Below are 20,574 nucleotides of genomic sequence, written 5' to 3'. Positions count from 1 at the left end.
GGTGGAAGGGCATTGACCTCTGACCTCCATGTGCATTCAGGGAAGGGAGGGGGGATTGTTGGGTGTATCCGGAAGCCGGTCAGAATATCCACAGTAAGCAGCAGCCCCAAGTTGTCTGTGGGGTTGTGTATGGGACACATGGGGAGAGGCACCCAAAAAAGCCACCGTCCCTCACAGCTCTCCCCTGCGTCCTCTGCAGCGAAGGAAGCAACCTCACCCCCGCCCACCACTTCCAGGATTTCCGCTTTAAGACCTACGCACCTGTTGCCTTCCGCTACTTCCGGGAGCTCTTCGGCATCCGGCCGGATGATTACTTGGTAAGTATCGGTCAGCATCACCAAGTAACGAGCTTCCCCAGGCTGAAGCCTGCAAACAGCACTGCACGCCACCTCCCACGCCCGGGGCCAGGAGTGTACTGTTCTGTTCTGCTGGCTCAGATGGGCAGATCAGGGAGACGGAGGTCCGCGAGCGACTCCTTTAAGGACACACCTCCCTGTGACCTCACATCTTCTGAGCTCCAAACTACCCATGAGCACACACTGGGGACCAAGTCTTCAGCCATGGGTCTGGCTTGACCCTGTCACCGTGGGCCTTCTCATGGCAGCCTGCCCTGTTGTGCTTTTTCTGGTTCTTGTTTACTGACTCCTGTTGAGTTGGTCACAGTTTCCAGGAGGCTGTGGATTCATCCAGAAAGAGCAGCTGGGACTTCAGGCCTAGGGCATGTTCAGTCAAGAGGTCCTGGGAGAAGTGAACTTGGGGCACAGACACAGGGCATGCTCCTCGGTCAGTTCCCAGGAGGGTCCTGTACCACCCAGTGACCATGATACTACAGGTCCAGCAGTGCAGGAGAGGATTGCAGCCAGGTGTGGGCGTCCCTGCCTTTCAGAGATATATATGGCTCACCACAGTGGGTGGAGAAAGGACAGACAGATGGCCTGGCTGGGGAACTGGTGCAACATGGCTTAGACATGTGTCCCTACGCGTCAGCGTCCCCCTGGAGTGTGGGGAAGACTGACGTACAGAGATGGCACATGAATGCCAGCTGGCAAGAAGTGGGAAAGGAAAATGCCTGTGGGCTGAGGCCTGCGTGCACACAGCCTCCACCTTGGAAGTGGCCCGTGATGCAGCATGGCTGCTGGGTTGTGGCTCTCACACAGAGTTTCCAAGTAGGGTGTAGGTAGGAGGGAGAGAAGTGTGCCCACTGTCAGCCATGTACAGAGCAGTTCTCAAAGCACTGTCCTTACACAGTGCACTCACGCGCTTGGGGGTGGGGCAGACAGAGCCACACCCCCTCACGCTTCCGGCCTCTGCTCTGCCCTGCAGTACTCGCTGTGCAATGAGCCACTCATCGAGCTCTCCAACCCCGGTGCCAGTGGCTCCGTCTTCTACGTCACCAGCGATGACGAGTTCATCATCAAGACTGTCATGCACAAGGAGGCGGAGTTCCTGCAGAAGCTGCTGCCTGGCTACTACATGGTGCGCAGGGCGGGGCGGGGTGGGGGCAGGAGTGGGAGGGAGCTGGGCTTCTAGAACGTTCTCACAGGCTCCAGCATGGGGAAGTGTGCAGGAATGCCCACCTCGTCCTTCCACTGTGCCACGCCCTTCAGGCTCACAGGAGCATGTCCTCAGGAGCACGAGGGCCATGGATGCAGTGAGCCATGGGCACAGACCACTTATGAAAGGCCAGTGGTGCAGGGCCTCTTCCAGTAAACAGGACCAGACTTCCAGTCCCAGCTGGAATGGACCAAGAGTGTCATGTGACCACCCTGGATAGCTCATTCTTCCACTGAATGATGCCCAAGTGGGACCCCAAATGTCCTGAGCTCAGGAGCCAATGACTGTGTGCCTGGCATGGGATGAGAGCTCTGGCCCTCAGATAGCATGGAGAGATTCCAGACACGAGCTTTGGCCAAGGGCAGCTCAAGGAAAGGCGCCGGTCCCTGGCCTGATAGAGCAGACTACATCACAGGAAAACACAGTATAAGGAAAGAAGTGATTCCTGACTTGTACATGTGTGCTCTGCCGCTGTGTCACACAGTCATGCGCCTGTGTGCACATACACACTAGTAAATGACAAGGAGCAGCTGTGCTGAGACAGAGCAACTGCGGACTGACACCCTGTCTGCAAACAAAGGAACGGGGACGTAACCCAGTGGTTAGAGTACCAGCTGCTCTCACAGAGGACCTGGCCTCAGTTCTCAACACCCAAGGTCGGCTTGCAGCTGCCCACAGCCCTGGGTCAAAGGGATCTGGTGCCCATTTCTGGCCTCTGGGCACCAGGCGCACACACAACATGCATATTCACACATGTAGGCAAACACTCCTGCACATAAAATAAAAACAGCTAGAACAGAGCCAGATAGTGTTGGTATGCATCTTTAGTTCCAGCACTTATCAGATCTGAGTTCAAGGCCAGCCTGGTCTACAGAGTGAGTTCCAGGACAGCCAGGGCTACACAGAGAAACCCTGACTTCAAAAACCAAACAAAAATCAAAAGATGAAAACCAATGAGGGGACTGGGGTCGTGGTCAGGGTAGAGCCCCGCCTAGAATCCCCAGTGAGGGGCTGGGGTCGTGGTCAGGGTGGAGCCCCGCCTAGAATCCCCAGTGAGGGGCTGGGGTGGAGTGCAGATGGACAGTCAGTCGGGAAGCCATCCCCAACTCTTCTGAGATCTGAGGATCAAGCCGGACCTTGGTCATCCACTGACCTCCTTGTACTTTCACCCTACAGAACCTCAACCAGAACCCACGGACGCTGCTGCCCAAGTTCTACGGGCTGTACTGCGTGCAGTCCGGGGGCAAGAACATCCGTGTGGTGGTTATGAACAATGTACTGCCCCGTGTCGTCAAGATGCACCTCAAATTCGACCTCAAGGGCTCCACGTACAAGCGCAGGGCCAGCAAGAAGGAGAAGGAGAAGAGTCTGCCCACCTACAAGGACCTGGACTTCATGCAGGACATGCCTGAAGGGCTGCTGCTGGACTCAGACACCTTCAGCGCCCTGGTCAAGACGTTGCAGAGAGACTGCCTGGTAAGCCTCGGCCCCGCCCTCACCCAGAGCTGCCAGTGCATGCTCAGGAGTGGAACCAGTTCCTGTTGGTGGTTCCTATTGTCCCAGCACTTGGGAAGCTGAGGCAGGAGAATCACTCAGGCTAGGGTCAAAGCTTGGATAAGTTAAGCTGTCCCCATACAGAAAATGAAGATGGGGTTGGTGTTTAGGTAGCACAGGGCTGGGCTGGCCTTGGTCCCCAGCACCACACACAAAAAAAACAAGGAGTTGAACTTTACAGGAAGATCAACAGCCAACTAACCTGGACCCTTGGGGCTCTCAGAGTCTGAGCCACCAGCCAAGGACATACACAAGCTGGACCCAGGCCTCCCCCTCACGTAGCAGGCGGGCAGCTTGGCCTTTGTGTAGCTCCTGAGCAACTGGAGCAGGGTCTGTCCCCAAAACTGTGGCCTGTCTGTGGGATTTGTTCTTCTAGCTGGGCTGCCTTGTCTGACCTCAATGGGAGAGAAAGTGCCTAGTATCTCAGAGACTTGAAGTGTATGTGTGTGGGGGATACAGAGGGGGACCCCCCACCCGCTCAGAGGAGAAGGGAAGTGGGGAAGGATTGTGTGAGGTGGTGACCAGGAGGGAGGCAGTAAGCAGGACATAAAACGAATAGTAAAAAAGTAAAAAGTAAATTTGTAAAAAGAAATTAGCGGGTAAACAGCTCAGAGGGTTGAGACCCTGCCCTCTATGAGGGGGCCCAGGGCTCCATCCTGCCGCTGCAGAGAGTGTGGAGGGAGACCAGGGTGTGAGGAGAAGTTACTGCCTCCTGGGGATTCTGGAAAGAATCTCAGGAGTGGCGGGGACAAGTGGAGGGGAGAGGACACAGCAGGAAGACTGAAGGAAGGTTGAGCCAGGGGTGGCAACACATGCCTGCCATTCTGCAGCTGGGAGGCTGAGGCGAGGAGTGCCACATGTGGGTGGGCTACATCCTGTGATGGTCTCACGTAGCCCATGCTGTCCTGGAACTTGCTATATAGACCAGTCAGGACCTAGAGACACAGTTCTGCCTTCCTGTCTCCCCAGTGCTGGAGCTAAAGATGTGCACCCAACAAGGTCTACCTAAAAGCAGTCGCTTAAATTCCTGACTCCTGCATCAGCAGTCAGTACCCTGTCTTCTGAGTTCACTGTCCATAGCCCTCAGGCTCCCTGAAGGACCAGCTCAGGGGCCTCTTGGCTCCTCTGCCTATCCTGAGCGGCTCTGGCTTCCAGCCCTGGGAGTCACGCTGCAACCCCCAGCCCCAGGACCAAGCCCCCTATCTAGGAGAAATAGTCTGACCCTGTTGGTCCTGACAACACTTGGGCACCTTTGCCAGGGTGCTGGGTCCCCACTTTGTTTGAGTTGGTGGCTGCACCACCTGTCCCCTGACCTGTGTCCCTGGTGCCAGGTGTTGGAGAGCTTCAAGATAATGGACTACAGCCTGCTGCTGGGCGTGCACAACATAGACCAGCAGGAGCGCGAGCGCCAGGCTGAGGGCGCCCAGAGCAAGGCTGGTGAGAAGCGGCCCGTGGCCCAGAAGGCTCTGTATTCCACGGCCATGGAGTCCATCCAGGGCGGAGCTGCCCGTGGGGAGGCCATTGAGACGGATGACACGTAAGTGGTGTTCACTGTAGCCCACACTCCATCCATATGCAGTGAAAAGGCTACATGTGCAGTTATAGACCCCGGCCACAAGGGGGCAGAGCAGCCGGGCATGGTGCTGCACACTTACATCCCAGCACTTGGGGCAGAGACAGAGGCAGGGGAATCTCATGAATTCCAGGCCAGCCGGTGCAGCATGGTGAGACTGTGGGACAGAGAGGGCCAGGGGCTTTACAGTGGCCCAGCGGGAGGCCACGTGTGCCCTCTTCATCTACTGCACACCATGGCCTGAAAGGGAGGGTGCCCTGCCCTCTAGGTGGGAGGGAGAGCTGTCAGTCACAGGCCTAGGGATAAGCCACAGCTCGCCTGGGAGCGACAGGGGTGAGCAGAGGCCTTGTGCACTGTGTCCTCACCATCTCGGCTTTGTAGGATCTGCGTGGGGCCCTGGAGGGAGCAGGTGAGCCTGTGTGTCTCGTGTGGAGTGAGATGAGCCAGTGGCTTCGGGGCTTGGGGCCACTGAGACGTCGAGGAAGGTCACTAACTGGACTGGGCCTCATGGGTCAGGCTCATTTCATCAGCACCTTAGGATGTTTGAGGCAGCCATGCCCTGGTAGTGTGTCTGCATGGAGCCCCGCTGTGGTTGCTCAGGCTGGGCCCCAGGGCAGCTTCTGGCCCTGTCTGCTCCCAACATGGTGGTCTCCAGAGTTGTGAGCCTAGCCCTCCTGTGTTCAGCTGATCCGAGTCTCTCTGCGCAGGATGGGTGGGATCCCAGCAGTGAATGGGCGCGGGGAGCGACTGCTCCTACACATCGGAATCATCGACATTCTGCAGTCCTACAGGTGCGCAGGCCACGCCCACCAGGCGACCCAGACTCGCCTTTCCACCTGGCCACACCCCTCCAGGCTGCTTGGCCACGCCCACCTGCCTACACTCTTCTTGACCCCAGCCCACCCAGTCTTCAGCTACATCTGGGTTCCGCCCTAACTCTGCCCCTGTCAGCCCAGCTTGGTGGGTTCCTCTGAGCCCTGCCCCCCAGGCTGGCATTGGGCCACTGGGCTGACAGTCTGGGCCCCATCTGTCCCCAGGTTCATCAAGAAGTTAGAACACACCTGGAAGGCCCTCGTCCACGATGGGGTGAGCGCCATTCATTGATTGCACTGAGGCCAGCGTGGGCAGGGGTCATAGAGCTGAGCACGAGCCTCCAGCCTGGCTTCCACAGGAGTGCGCTGAGCTGCCGAGGCGCCCGCAGCCCCTGCCTCAGTAACGCTCACACCAGTGCTCAGGGCTCCCGTAGAATCCAGGCTTGAACAGAGAAACTTTCCAAAGGGTCTTTGGGACGGACAGTCCTGGCAGAAGGGTCCAGAGTGTGTGCTGCGGTGAGCTGGCCAAGGCTGGTGCGTGTGTGTGTGCGTGCGTGTGTGCGTGCGCATGTGTGACCTCACCCCCTCTCTCCTGCTCTCCTAGGACACTGTGTCCGTGCACCGGCCCAGCTTCTATGCTGAGCGCTTCTTCAAGTTCATGAGCAGCACCGTGTTCCGGAAGAGCTCCTGTGAGCATCACCTGTGGGGGAGGGACAAGGGCCGGCGAGTCCCTGCCTAGGGTTGGGGGAAGAGTGAGCCCAGCCAGGCAAGCTCCAGTGAGCCCCAATCTGCGGGCTTGGGCCCAGATGGTCCACATGTGCCCAGTTCACACAGGCCCAGCAGCAGGACATTGGGAGGGGCCGGCAGGCAGGCCTGCCCCCAGCCTCCTGCGCAGTCCTGAAGGGTGGAACATAGGACATAGACGATGGAGGAAGGGAGAGATGCTGCCAGGAAGCCATGGGATCTGAGGTCATCCCAGGATTAATCTCTTGCCCTTTCTGCCTGACTCTGCAGCCCTGAAGTCCTCTCCATCCAAGAAAGGGCGTGGTGCCCTGCTGGCTGTCAAACCCCTGGGGCCCACTGCCGCCTTCTCAGCCAGCCAGATCCCCAGTGAGAGAGAAGATGTGCAGTATGACCTGCGGGGGGCCCGCAGCTACCCCACGCTGGAGGATGAAGGTGACCTGCCAACCTGGGCTCTGGGCACCCAGGAAGCCAGCCCTTGAAGGAACCCGGGCACGTGGGCTGGGGCATGCCATACAGTGGATGCAGAGGTCATAGGGCAGCCTGAGCCCAGGAGGTAGTGGGAGGTGAGGAGGGAATGGCTGCAGGTCCTGCGGGACCGACCAGAGTGGACGGGGTGGCTGAAGGACATTTACAAGGGCTGCAGCAGAAGGGCAGCTCCAGAGGCGCAGCCGCGTTGCAGGGGAGGTGGGCTGCGGGCATACAGGCTCCTGCTTGCTGCTTCCACAGGCCGGCCTGACCTCCTGCCCTGCACCCCACCATCCTTTGAGGAAGCCACCACAGCCTCCATCGCCACCACCCTGTCATCCACCTCCCTCTCCATCCCCGAGCGGTCCCCTTCAGACACATCAGAGCAGCCCCGGTACAGGTGGGCAGGGTTCAGGCGGGTGGAGCAGGTGCTGGGAGCAGGCGACACAGGCCTGTGCCACCTCAGCGCTGACCCAGGTACCCGTCTCCTCTGTGCCTTTCCCACAGGCGGCGCACGCAGTCTTCAGGCCAGGATGGCCGGTGAGCCCCTTCTTTCCCCATTGGCCCCACCCACCTAACAGGCAGCAGCACTGGCACTGAGCTCCAGGCTTCACCCCACAGACACTACAGGCCTGGCCGGCTTCCAGAACCTTCAGACCCTCCTGCATCTCAGCTCCAGACACCAGGGCCAAGCTCCCCAGCGTTCGGGCTGCAGGCTGCTGGCCACCTGCTTGTGCTGCAAATGCACTCCAGGCCTCAGCAGGACCCAGCGGCTGCTCCCCGGGGGACCACCCCAGGCTAGGACTCCCTGGGAACCAGGAATTGCATGCAGCTCTGGGGTCGGGGAGGAAACTGAGGCTGGGCCGTCCTCTGCAGGCCGCAGGAGGAGCCCCATGCGGAAGACCTGCAGAAGATAACTGTGCAGGTGGAGCCAGTGTGCGGTGTGGGGGTTGTGGTCCCCAAGGAGCAGGGTGCAGGGTGAGTGTCCCCCTCATTCAAGGATGCTGACGCTGCACTGGCCTATCCAGCCCCGCCTGCTTTTAACAGGAGGGGACACCAAGCTGAGTTCAAGGCTGCGATCTAATCAGTATGTGCACACCTGTCACCCAAGCACTGAGGCAAAAGGATGATGTCTTAGCTAGGGTTTTTGTTACTGTGATAATTGCCATGACCTTAATTTAGGTAGGGAAGGGTTTATTTCCACTGGTAACGCTTGTTACCTGGTCACTAAGGGAAGTTGGGGCTGAAACTGACTGACCATGGAGGGTGCCTCAGCAGGCGTTTTTACATACCCAGGACCTCCTGCAGGGCACGCCCTCACAGTGGGCGGGCCTCCCACATCAGCCAATAGAGACAGTGCCCCACTGACTGGGTATGGTGGAGCACAACTTTAATCCCAGCATTCAGGAGGCAGAGGCAGGGGGTCTCTGAGTTTGAGGCCAGCCTGGTCTACAGAGACATTAGGACAGCTGGGATATGTTGAGAGACCCTGTTTCAAAATAAATGTAAAAATGAGTAAAAGAAGAAAGAAAATACCCTGTAGACTCGTGTGTAGGACAGTGTGGTGGGGGACATTTTCCTCAATTACCAGTCCCTCTTCAAGGATGACTGCTTGTGTCCAGTTGACAGAACTGGGCAGCACAGACAGTTACGGGTTGACACCTGTCTCAAAAACCAAAACTAGTGTCCCCTGAAAGGAGAGAGTTTGTAGATCCCGTTAGGACTGGGAGGGCGGGTTGTGCACAAAACCATCTCTCACCGTCACGGTTCTGTCTCCAGAGTGGAGGTTCCCCCATCTGGGGCATCAGCTGCAGCCACCGTGGAAGTGGACGCCGCCAGCCAGGCCTCAGATGAGGAGGATGTCCCCTCCACAGACATCTATTTTGTAAGTTCCCCCATGACCCCTCCCCCAGGCCCCTTTGCCCTTGGCCTTCAAGGCCCCTGTGGATAGTCACAACTGCTGTCTCTGGTGTGGTCACTCTGGGTGGCCGTGTCATTTCTCCTCTTGGCCATGGGGACACCTGAGCAAAGACTGAGGCTCTGTGTCTCTGGCAAGCTGGGAGCCCACGAGAAAGCTTCATCCTTCTGAGGGAGGTGATACTCATGATAGTGGGGCCTAGGGACCCGACGAGTGACAGGAGAGCTCCATGCCGTGTACTCTGTGAGGTGGGACATGCCACTTCATGGACAAGGCTAGTTCAGCCCAGGCCTTGCGGATCTGAGACCATCCATGACTGACCCTGTCCTCCACGGGGAGAAAAACTTACAGTGGTTGCGGGCCCAGAACAGGACTGTGCCCATAGCAGGTCAGAGCTGCCGCAGCCCTCTGGTGGTCAGCTGGCACTATCAGTGTCATCTCTTGACCCTGGTGCTGAAACCTCATCTGGGGTCTAGGGTTGCCCTCTCCCACCTGGGGTCCTCACTGCTCCTTACTAACCCAGCCACTGTCCCTAAGCACTCCAGTGAGGCTCCCGCTCCCAACTGCTCAGACACTCCGTCTCCCTTGTTGGGCCAAGGGTGTGTGCGTGTTGCTGGTTTGGACCGGGGAGTGCCCAGGGCTGTGTCCTGGATTAGGTTCTGGCCTTATGGGGTGCCTGATCCCCGACCCAGCCACACGCCCCGCTTCCGTCGCCTGTGCCTGTGCCCGCTCAGCTGCCCACCTGCACCCCTGCCTGGTTCCCGCTTCATCCTCTACCCTCTCCTCTCTTCCTTCCTCCCGCCCGGCCCACTGTGTGGCCAGTTCGCTCATGGGAGATACTGGCTTTTCTCTCCCGGTCGTCGCCAACTGAGGGCCGTGACACCAAACCACACAGGCGCTGTAAGTGACCACAGCCCGCCACGCGTGGAGATGGGGCTCCAGAACACAGCACCCCACATCCCTTCTCTCAAGTGATGGAGGGAAATCACAGCTGTAGTGTAGGTCAGCTGAGCCCCGCCTAGACCAGAGACATGCTGTGGCCCGAGCGCCACTCCCTCAACTACTTATCTGCGGCCACGTCATGGGTGTGCCCCACCGGTATCACCCAAGCGTGAGTGTTGCTGGGCCCTGTGCCACAGGGACCACCGAGCCAGGAGCTGCCCTTCCCTCCCTCACATAGTTCACAGGAGGAGAGATGGTAGCTCAGGCCACACAAGGAACCCACAAGGGCACAGGGTTCAGAAGAACCCATCCTCATAGTCTGAGTGACCTCCCAGGGCTGCAGTGGGCTTCCTAGCTGGGGCTCTTACCTCCATTTCAACAATAAGTACCAGGCCCAGAGAGGCAGAGTGGCCTGCCCAGAGCTGCACAGCCCGTCTGTCGCCCCCACATTAAGAGGTGGAAGCGGGATCTGCAATTTCATTGAGCCAGGGATGGCTAAGTTGGGGGTACAAGGCTGCCCTCTGCAGGGTAGACAGACCATTGGCATCTGGCTGGGGGTAGGGGATGAGACACCCCACCCCCTTGATCTATTTGCAGCCTTGTGGTCTGAGGCCCTTCTGTGCCCCACTCCTGGGACTGGTCTCCTTGCCACTGGGAAGCCCAGCAGAAGGCAGGGTGACAGCCCAGGACTGGCTCTCTGGGGTTCCGGTCCTGGGGGAGCACGATGAGGCTCAGCATGGATGGAACTCATGCAGGACCTATGTCCCTGCACCCACAGTGCTGGGCGGCTGAAACTGCACTGTTGTCTGCCCGCGCTCAGCCTGTACTCGGCAGCAGGCTGTTGGGGCTGTGGAGGGTAGGGTAAGCCCAGGGCACTCGTCAGAACAGGGAGCCTCCCCGCCCCGCTACACTACAGGCTGGGCAGGTGGGGACCAGGGTAGTGGGACAGATGGGGCACTTGGGGGGGAGGAGGGGAAGAGAACCCCGGCCCGCCCCTGCCGGCCCTCCTGCAACCCTGCTTCACTAACCGCTTCCCGCTGCTCCCGCTGCCGCCGCCGCCGCTTCCCCAGGGCCAAGGGTCGAGGGCAGGTGCCCCTCACAGAGGGAACCGGGGTTGCGGCTGCTCCCCAGGGTTGGGGTCCCCCTCTTTTACTTTCTGTCTCTTCCTTCTGCCTGTCTTCTCCTCGCCCCCTGCTCTTCTGCACCCCTCCTGCACGCGCTGCGCAGCCCACCGACGAGAGGAGCTGGGTGTACTCCCCGCTTCACTATAGCGCGCGGCCCGCCTCCGACGGCGAGAGCGACACAGTAAGTCCCCAGGCAGGGTGGGAGGACAAGGCCGGAGCTCCTCCTCCCCTTCCTCCGGCGCCTCCTCTTACCTTTGAATCCTCGCCATTTCTTCAGGCTCCTCTTGCTCCAACTCCTGGTCCCTTCCCCGGCTCCTCCCACTTTGCCCCTCCTTCCCCTCCTCCCTCCCGCTGCTCTAGGCACAGGGGTCCTTAGGTGTACCAACCCTGGGACCTAGGAAAACCAGGCTTGGCCTGGGGGGGCCACCCACACCTGTAGCTCCGAGGCTGCACCAGGAAGCTTAGTGGGGGGCTGGGGCCTGGCCTGGGTTCTGCCTTCCCTCACCTACCGCTCTCTGGTCTTTGCAGTAACTTCTATGCAGTCCCCAATCTGGAGCCCAGCGTCCTTCTGCCACCCCAGCCACTTCCTGGAGGCGCTGCCCCCAACAGGGGCTCAGAGCTCAGAGACATCACCCTGATGGCCCTGGCCCGACCTTGTTCTCTCCCTCCTCACTGACGGACTCCACCGGCCAGGCCCAGCCCCAGGATAGCTCAGGCCTTCATCTGTTGCTACCTGTGCCTGTTGGGGTGGCAAGATTTGGAGTGCCCATCCTGTATTTATTTTGGGTCCTTTTTTTTTTTTTTTTTTTTTTTGACGGAGAGGGAGCACAGGGGTGATTTACTAGAAAAAAGACAAGACACAGAAAACCCAGGAAGAGGCTGCAGCCACCAGCCTTAGTGGATCAGGCTCTACGTGTCTCACTACTCTGGGGACAGTGGCCAGGTAGCTCCAGTAAAGCCCACACACTGCAGGACTCTTGTTATGGCCTGCAGAGGAGACAGGCCTCCGCTGGCCATCCCAGGTCTGTTCTCCTGCGTTGGGTCACCTCAACAGAGGCCCTCCGTCACCTCAGGTTTCGGACCCGTGCAAACCAGGACTAGTCATGCCCTGTGGTCTTTCTGCATCTGTTTACTGCCACTGCAAGGACGTCCTCAAGCATGAATGTCTTGTGGCTACAATCACCTGATGCTGACTGGGAGGGTTCATACTGTCTGCCTCTCATCCCTATGAAGTCCTGAGCTGGTGCTGTGGGTCCCCTCGACACCCAGGGAAATCTCTGCCCCAAGAAGGGCACAGCCAGGCTTCTGGCTGCAGAGAGAGAGCTGGGTCCTGAGACCCTGGCTGAAGAAAATAAGGGAGAAAGTGACGTCACTTCAGCAAAGCCAACTATGTCCACCGAGCATCAGGGGGATTGCGGCCATCAGTCTCCTCCCCTGGGTACAGTCCAGTCATGTCATGACCCTGCTTCATGGATGCTCTACCCACAGTGTGCTGGTAGGAGGGGTCAAGCTGGAATGTTCTGAAAGCTCCAGTATGGTCAGCCGTATGGACCTCTTGGGTTGCACCTTCAGGGACAGATGTCAGGACCTGGCTGGCTTCCAAGGACTGCAGGCAGCCTGTGGAGGCGGTGAGGAGCATGACACCGCCATCATGGCCAGAAAAGGCATGGCCAGGGAGAGGACCCGTGCCGGGGGATGGGGAGGCAACAGTAGGAGAGATGGACAGATGCCTGTCCCTGGACCTCACGTCAGTCCCCTTCCTGTTGTGGAATGCACAGTGAACACACTATGGCGAAGTACTGTGTGAGTTAGTTAATTCAGGGGCAGCAAAGGCAGCTTCAGGTTGGACCTTGCACAGACCTGGCAGGCAGAATGTTGCACCTGTTATCCCAGCACTCAGAAAGTTACGGCAGGAGGCTTTTGTGGCAAGTTCCAGACTAGCCTGAGCTACAGAGTGAAAAAGAGACCAAAAACCAAACAAACAAACAAACAAACAAACAAAAAAAAAAAAACCACAGGGCTGGCCCTACCACTCAGTGGGCAGAGCTCACCCAGCTGCAGAAGCCCTGAGTTCCATTCCAGCACCACAGAAACCAGATGTGGTGGCACACAGCTGCCATCCCTCAGGTGGGAAGCAGAGGCAGAAAGAGCAGAGGTGCAAGGTCATCCTTGGCTGTAACCAGTTGGAGGCCAGCCCTGGCTACATGAGACCCTCTCAAAAGAGAATCTGTAAATACCTTTGTGACTCCCCATCTTGTTCCCCATCCTGTTCTCTCCAGCAGCCGCTATCGCCCCACCGTGGACAGCGTGTGAACTGTACTGTAAGGCCTGGGGCCGTCTCCAAGGCTGAAGAGGTGCCCTCCCCGGCCCGCCTCTGTTCTCAAGCCATCCCAGCAAGTCCCCTGTCCAGCCCCACACCAACCTAGTGCAATATGCCCTCCCCGTGGGGTCCCTTGGCACGGTACTGTCTCTGCAGCCCCTTGTCTCGAACCCCTAGCTCCTCTCTCTCCCCGGTGGTTAATAATCGCATCAAACATCCTCTCCCCAATCCTGTTTTTATTGTTGAATTCATTCTGTAAACTGCAAACCTCGTGTGTCTTACTCATCAGGACTAGGGATCCAGGGTCCTCAGCCCATGTGGTCTGGTGTTTGACAATCCAAGTACAGTGTCCCCCTGGCACTAACCAGAGGGGCCTGTCCCTCCAGCGCAGCCGGCAAACGTATGCAGCCCAGGTTCCCGCCCCACCTGTCACAGTCCCTCTTTTTGAGATCTGTAATAAATCTCTAATAAGAAACAGCTCGTCTTCGGTGACTTCTGCGTGCACGAGACGAGAGAGCACGTGAAGGCGAAGCACGTGTCTCCCCCGCTCTAAACCCTCCCTGGACCCCACATGACGGTTCCAAAATCTCAGATGACTTCATCTCTCTACGTCTAAGCTTCCCTACCCATAGATGGTCCACAAATTGAGCGCCGTGTACACAAGCTGGCCGGCGGGGTAGTGCTCAGACACGTCCAGGGCTCAGCCAGAGCCCGTCCGCTCCTGGCCTGTGTTTTATTAGCGCGGAACGGGTGGCTACCAGGCTGCCCTAGAACCCCGAGGTCTCCCGCGAGCTAGAACTACGCGCGGCCCCGCACGTTTAAGTTCCGCCCACGCTGGCCACGCCCCTTTGACGCCCCGTTCCAGGCCTAGCAAGACCCCTAGCGCTCTTTCTGGGTTCATTGGCCCCGCCCTCAGGTCAATAAATCGATCTGGCCGCCAAGGTCCCGCCCACCCACCGCGGCTCCATTTCCTCCCAATCCTCAGTCCGAAACTCGACTACACAACCTATTCACAGTTCGTGGTTACAGGTGTCAATCTTGCCTCAGCCCCGATTCCGCCCTCTCAGGTCCTGATAGGCACTCCTCCGCCTGTCAATCTAGCTTACTAGACCCCGCCCACACCAGCTCCCGTAACTGCCATTCTTGGGTTCCTAACTAGGCCCCGCCCCGCTCAGGTCCTTGGTCCGGTCTCACGTTCTATAACTGTCGATCTCCATAAACCCCGCCCAACCCAGCTCCACTTTTTTCCTGTGAGCTCTTCTGCTAGGTCCCGCCTAACCAGGCCCCACCTCATGCAAATCCCGATTTTCTTGACCCCGCCCACTAGGCGCCTTTTCCGCCCTGTAACAACCGCCTCCTAGTTCCACCTCCCTAAGCGCTCTGCTCGCAGGCCCCCTACGGTGCGAGGAGCCGCCTAAGTCAGTCTCTCTCACTGCCTGAATGGAGCATCAATCCGCTGGTTCTAACGGCGTCCCGTTAGAAATTCACCATGCTAGCCAAGCTTAAGAACTCCGGAGAAATTTCGGGTTATGTCGTCCCTGGAGTCCGGGGTAGAGGGAGTAAGTTACTCCCTGGGATCAGGCGCAGTTTGGGCAGTCCTGAGCGCGCCGCGGCGAAAGAAAGCCCCCGGCGCCAAGCTTCCTGGTTGTTTACGTCAGCGCATGCGCGGCGCGGGCCGCCAAATGGGTCGGGACTCTCGCTCGCGCTCACGGTCTGCGGGTCGCAGGGGTCGGAAGCGGCGGAGTCGGAGTCGGAGCCGCAGCTGGAGCCGGAGCCGGAGCCATGGGCGGAGCAGCCGAAGGCGACGGGAACACGAGCGGCGGCGCGAACGCAAGCGGCGTAGCCGAGGGCGCAGGTGACCGGCCTGGGAACTGAGGGGCGGACGGCGCCTTAGCCGAGGGCGAGTCTGCCGGGCCGCGCCGGGGCAGCGGAGACTCCCGGGGACCCCGGGGCATGAGCACAGGGGACTGAGCGACCACATTCGCTCCCAGGCTGGCAGAAACTCAGTGTGTAGCTCAGGCTGGCCTTGTGCGGCAGCCCCTGCAGTGCTCCGGATTACAGACACACCAGAGGCCGTTGCCTCATAGTTACGGTTCTTTGCATTTCTTCATAGTTAATTCTGCTCAGTTGACGTTCCTTCTCAAGTCGCTGTACTTGTAACAAGTTGACCAAAGTCTAATCAAGACATCGTTCATTAAAAAAAAAAAAAAAAACACTGGAGATGCAAGCTCAAATAGCCACATCTGTCGTTTTCTGTGGGTACTGGGGATTCAAATTCGTGTCCTCAAAATACTACCTAGTGGTGCTTTTTCCTCTTTCATGGTTCCCGGGCTGTCAGAGAAACTATCTATTGGGCCTCTCTTCGTCTGTCATTTCTCATCCCTTCTGCCTGTCATCTCAGCAGGACTTGATGTCACGGTACACACCTGTAACCCCAGCACTTAGGAAACAGACAAGAAGCAGCCTGACTCTAGAGGGAGTTCCCGCCTGACTGAGCATCATAGAGATCATATATTTTTTTTAAGATTTATTAATTTATTTCATATATGTGAGTATGCTGTCGCTATCTTCAGACACACCAGAAGAGAGCATCAGATCCTATTACAGATGGTTGTGAGCCACCGTGTGGTTGCTGGGAATTGAACTCAGGACCGCTGAAAGAGCAGTCAGTGCTCTAAACCGCTGAGCCATCTCTCCGGCCCCATAGAGATCATAAACAAGCAGTCAGAAAGCAGAGACAGAAGGGCCTCTGAGTTCCAGGACAGCCAGCGCTACGCAGAGAAGCCCTGTCTTGAAAAACCACATAATAAAACAACTACCCCCTCACTTTCAACCTTCCACTCCCCTGCCCTATGGTCTGTTATGGCCCTGGGACTTGTGTAGCCCTACTATGAAGGGCAACTTAGTTTGTGTGGGGACCAATGTCATTTACAGGTTGGTGAGGCTGCAAAGGCTCTAGGTGTTGGTCTTGGTTGTGACCCCAGCACCTAGGACGGTGGCCCAGCAGCAGCCAGCACTGAGCAGGCCTTGGTGTGTCCTCCCCACAGGTCAGATTCAGAAGGAGACCGGCGGCAGAAGTCTAGGAGGCGGAGCCTTCGGCCACCCCGATGGCACTCACAGGACCAGTCCTCACACTCTGACTCGGGTGAGGAGCGGGCACAGGGCTCCCGGGCCCGGAAGGGTCACAGGCGTTCGTGGTCCCCAGGGTCACCAGCATCCAGCTCGGACTCCCCGAGACGCTCCCGGAGTCCTGGAGCAGCTGCCCTTGCTGTGAGCCAGCAGCAGAGCCTACAGGAACGGCTGCGGCTTCGTGAGGAGCGGAAGCAGCAAGAGGAGCTGCTCAAGGCCTTCGAGACACCTGAGGAGAAGCGGGCGCGGCGACTGGCCAAGAAGGAGGCGAAGGAGCGCAAGAAGCGGGAGAAGATGGGCTGGGGGGAGGAGTACATGGGCTACACCAACACCGACAACCCCTTCGGGGACAACAACCTGCTGGGCACTTTCATCTGGAACAAGGCCTTGGAGAAGAAGGGCATCAGCCACCTGGAGGAGAAGGAGCTGAAGGAACGCAACAAGAGGATCCAGGAGGACAACCGGCTGGAGCTGCAGAAGGTGGGTCGGCTACAGGCACAGCCTCCTCTGGAGGCTGGGGCTGCCTGGGCATGCGCCTCACTATGCTGCCTCCTGTGTCTGCCCAGGTGAAGCAGCTGCGGCTAGAGCGGGAACGGGAGAAAGCCATGCGCGAGCAGGAGCTGGAGCTGCTGCAGCGGGAGAAGGAGGCGGAACACTTCAAGACCTGGGAGGAGCAGGAGGACAGCTTCCACTTGCGGCAGGCCAAGCTGCGGTGTGCTCCTCCCCCGCGTCCTGTGGGGACTACAGTCTCCCTTTCCCCTGGCTCTGCCAGGCGTGTGGTCTCAGGAGGGAGATCCAGGGGCAGTCCTGTTAAGACAGTGATGGGATGTAGGGTCCAGAGTGCCTGCAGCCTCACTGGGGGAGCCTGAGCACAGACCTGCTCAGACATGCTGGGGACCCCAACTCAGCCCTGTTGTGGTACCCGGGGAGGGCCAGGCACACAGAGCCATCTGACACTCTGTCAGTCTGAACCTGTTTGGCTGGTTGGAGCCGAGGGTCAGCACATCCCAGGTCCGTGGGAAAGTCCTGGAGTCTGGCCCTGACCCTGCCACCCCATTTCCTCCCACAGCTCCAAGATCCGCATCCGAGATGGGCGGGCCAAGCCCATCGATCTGCTGGCCAAGTACATCAGCGCGGAGGATGACGACCTGGCGGTGGAGATGCACGAGCCCTACACCTTCCTCAACGGCCTCACGGTGGCAGACATGGAAGACCTGCTAGAGGACATCCAGGTGCTGCCCTGCCTCAGCCCCCTCCCTGTGCCCTCCGTCAGGCCCCACCGCTCACGTAAGGCCCTGCCCCACAGGTGTACATGGAACTGGAGCAAGGCAAGAACGTGGACTTCTGGCGCGACATGACAACCATCACAGAGGATGAGATCGCCAAGCTGCGCAAGCTGGAGGCATCCGGCAAGGGCCCAGGTGAGCAGCACGAGAGAGACATTGCACCTCTGAGGCCTCTGGGCACAGCAGCGGCTGAATGTGTCTCCTAGGGAGCTCAGCCTTCTTTCTCCCAGGGCACTGCTCAGCCACCCCCTACCAGGCAGGCAGTCATCCTTGCCTGAGCTCCCAGGGTGGGGCAGCTGGGAACCTCGGTCCATGCTCAGCAGCCTGTCCTGCAGGTGAGCGCCGTGAGGGGGTCAACGCCTCAGTCAGCTCTGATGTGCAGTCGGTGTTCAAAGGGAAGACCTACAACCAGCTGCAGGTCATCTTCCAGGGCATCGAGGGCAAGATCCGAGCCGGCGGCCCCAACCTGGACATGGGCTACTGGGAGAGCCTCCTGCAGCAGCTGCGTGCACACATGGCCAGGGCCAGGTGAGGCTGTCCCAGGGCCTCGGCACCTGGGTCCCTCCTTGTCCGTCATGACCAGCGGGTCACTAGGGCCGCTACTTCTCTACTGATGGTCCTCTCAACACCGGGCCACCTGCCCTGCTGCCTCCCAGGCCTCTCTCCTCTCTCTATCCGTCCACATTGCTGCTCTCTCTGTCCCCTCCCAATCTGGCAAGAGAATTGTATAGAGATTCCATGCATGTTTGGCAGCATGGTGTAAACATGACAGCTGCTGGTTTGCTTTGGGTCCTCTGGATTCTCTCATCCGCGGGCCAAGCACTGTGGCCCGTTGGCCCACACTGTGTGGATGTCCCCCTACCAAGAGGCTGGGATGGTGACACCCTCCCTCCCCCAGGCTCCGTGAGCGGCACCAAGATGTTCTTAGACAGAAGCTGTTCAAGCTGAAGCAGGAGCAGGGCGTGGAGAGCGAGCCACTGTTCCCCATCCTCAAGTCGGAGCCCACGGAGAGGTGACCTGGGTGGTGGGGGGAAACCCTGGATGTAAAGAACTGGAACAGACCTGGCAGGATGGGCCTCACCCTCCATTCTTCTCATGCAGCCCAGAACCTGAGGAGCGGCCCCCTAGCCCCGGGACTTCAGTGGAACCCGTGGAACCCGTGGAACCCGAGGAGGCCACAGCACCAGGGGAGGGAGAGGGGGAGGCAGATGGCGAGGCAGTCCTGATGGAGGAGGACCTGATCCAGCAGAGCCTGGCAGACTATGATGCCGGCCGCTACAGCCCACGGCTGCTCACAGCGCACGAGCTGCCTCTGGACGCGCATGTGCTGGAGCCGCACGAGGACCTGCAGCGCCTGCAGTTGTCTCGCCAACAGCTTCAGGCTACAGGTGGGGGCGAACCCAGACTGGGGACTTTGGGAGGAGCGGGGGGGGGAGTATGGGCAGCCCTGGCTAACCCCTCTGCCCTCACAGGCGATGCGAGCGAGAGCGCTGAGGACATCTTCTTCCGGCGGGCGAGGGAGGGCATGGGGCAGGACGAGGCGCAGTTCAGCGTGGAGATGCCACTGGGCGGCCGCGCCTACCTGTGGGCCGACAAGTACAGGCCGCGCAAGCCGCGCTTCTTCAACCGCGTGCACACGGGTTTCGAGTGGAACAAATACAATCAGACACATTACGACTTCGACAACCCTCCTCCGAAGATCGTGCAGGGCTACAAATTCAACATCTTCTACCCCGACCTCATACGTAAGCGCGCCACGCCAGAGTACTTCCTGGAGGCCTGCGCGGACAACCGGGACTTCGCCATCCTGCGCTTCCACGCAGGCCCGCCCTATGAGGACATCGCCTTCAAGATCGTCAGTCGCGAGTGGGAGTACTCACACCGCCACGGCTTCCGCTGCCAGTTCGCCAACGGAATCTTCCAGCTCTGGTTCCACTTCAAGCGCTACCGCTACCGCCGGTGACGCCGGTGGGCTGCCGCCCCTGCCAGGCTGGCCCTGCACAGCTCCCGGGTGGGAAGGCCGAGAGGACCAGGAGGCCTCCTTCAGAAGCCTTGGGGATCCGTGGGCCACCTCTGGGCCGCAGCTGCCAGCACTGTGCTGGCCGCAGCCCTCTGCCTTTCTTAAAAGGATTTTTAACTGTTCTTGGAAAGACTGCTTAAGGTGACAGAAACCTTGTTTCCATGGACTTGTTCAACCGTTGAACCCCATGTAATTTTGATACGTTTAATAGAAAGCTTATTCTAAAATGGCTTCAGATCAGAGTCACAGGGCAGATACCACACCCAAGCGGCTCAGGGTGGGTCAGGACTCAGGGTCTTCCCTGTCCCACCTGACCCCAAGACCACTACTATCTGGGGAGACATGGCTTGGCCACATCTGGGAACAGGTGGCTGTCACCACTGGGGTAGGTCCTGGTGTGTGCCCAGTGGAGGCCAAGGATACTGTTTGGCAGCCCAGATCTGCCACCAAGTGTCAACCATTGGCAAGGCTGACAGGTCACGTCATCCCCAGCCCCTAATTCCGTGGCCTCTTGACTCGGGCCTGAGAATGCAGCAAGACACACCTGTGTAAATAAGACTGTACTGCAGCCCAGGCTAGCCTTCTGTCCTGCTGGCCCAGGGAGCAGTGACTAACAGCCTCTGCCCTGGACACTCACTCATCCCCAAAGGTCCCACCAGGGCAGAGCCGGGACATTCGAGCTTAGGAGATACAGCACATAGCATGTTGGGCCTCAGTTTCTCTACCTGGGCGACAAGGGGTCCATCCTCTTCCCACTACACTATGAAGTCCCCTGCCTGCTGCCTTCTGTGTGCAGGGTCCCAACCTGCACAGAGGCCGAGCTGGGGAGGGGAGCACAGAGGTAAGGGCGCCTCAGTGCCCAGAGTTGGAGAGCAGGCCCTGCCTTGTGGAAGGGGGTCCAGCCAGCCCAGGGCACGGGGCACCCAGCAGGGATGCAAACCCCATGCTCAGACCTCTCTCTGTGCACACATGGACTCTAATGTCCCGGAAACTGCCCCCAGCTCCCACTCAGACTTTCCTTCCGATGCCTGTGTCCTTGGCTAAGAATAGGCTCCAGAGCCTGGCCCCAGCCTCAGCGGAAGCCACAGCCACAGGGGGTAGGTCCTGAGCCTCAGCTCCCACCCCACCCCAGC

The 20,574-nt window shown here is 59.0% G+C and overlaps 2 protein-coding genes across 8 annotated transcripts in view; both read left to right on the top strand.

Moving 5' to 3' along the window:
• Pip5k1c (phosphatidylinositol-4-phosphate 5-kinase type 1 gamma) overlaps positions 1–13,470 on the top strand; it is a 28,704-nt gene extending 15,234 nt beyond the window's left edge. The window contains exons 5-19 of one of the 7 annotated variants that reach the window (XM_076919286.1): positions 200–317; positions 1,324–1,476; positions 2,731–3,030; positions 4,440–4,645; positions 5,389–5,472; positions 5,719–5,767; positions 6,098–6,182; positions 6,508–6,669; positions 6,964–7,102; positions 7,210–7,242; positions 7,579–7,680; positions 8,482–8,587; positions 9,443–9,520; positions 10,790–10,867; positions 11,215–13,470. In XM_076919286.1, coding sequence (XP_076775401.1) covers positions 200–317; positions 1,324–1,476; positions 2,731–3,030; positions 4,440–4,645; positions 5,389–5,472; positions 5,719–5,767; positions 6,098–6,182; positions 6,508–6,669; positions 6,964–7,102; positions 7,210–7,242; positions 7,579–7,680; positions 8,482–8,587; positions 9,443–9,520; positions 10,790–10,867; positions 11,215–11,217 — 1,696 coding nt within the window. In that variant the 3' untranslated portion in view covers positions 11,218–13,470. The other 6 variants (XM_076919285.1, XM_076919291.1, XM_076919287.1 and 3 more) reach the window with 6 other exon arrangements.
• A 1,182-nt stretch (positions 13,471–14,652) lies between these two features.
• Cactin (cactin, spliceosome C complex subunit) lies at positions 14,653–19,672 on the top strand. Its single transcript, XM_076919277.1, has 9 exons — positions 14,653–14,861; positions 16,054–16,615; positions 16,702–16,847; positions 17,205–17,367; positions 17,442–17,556; positions 17,757–17,949; positions 18,320–18,433; positions 18,523–18,809; positions 18,894–19,672. Exons 1-9 carry the CDS (start codon positions 14,668–14,670, stop codon positions 19,382–19,384), a joined length of 2,265 nt encoding a protein of 754 aa, XP_076775392.1. The 5' UTR covers positions 14,653–14,667; the 3' UTR covers positions 19,385–19,672.
• Positions 19,673–20,574: the final 902 nt, after the last annotated feature.

This window comes from Arvicanthis niloticus, chromosome 22, assembly GCF_011762505.2.
Source record: "Arvicanthis niloticus isolate mArvNil1 chromosome 22, mArvNil1.pat.X, whole genome shotgun sequence".
Lineage (NCBI taxonomy): Eukaryota > Metazoa > Chordata > Mammalia > Rodentia > Muridae > Arvicanthis > Arvicanthis niloticus.
Note: the sequence above shows the minus strand (reverse complement) of the source record. Positions and strands in the feature narration are given on the sequence as shown.

What these genes read in the sequence shown, in the direction of transcription:
- Cactin (XM_076919277.1), top strand. Translation starts at nt 14,668, where the DNA reads ATGCGCGGCGCGGGCCGCCAAATGGGTCGGGACTCTCGCTCGCGCTCA. An exon ending in ACCGGCTGGAGCTGCAGAAG is followed by an intron (nt 16,616 to 16,701) that starts GTGGGTCGGCTA and finishes GTGTCTGCCCAG; the next exon opens with GTGAAGCAGCTGCGGCTAGA. An exon ending in GGCATCCGGCAAGGGCCCAG is followed by an intron (nt 17,557 to 17,756) that starts GTGAGCAGCACG and finishes CCTGTCCTGCAG; the next exon opens with GTGAGCGCCGTGAGGGGGTC.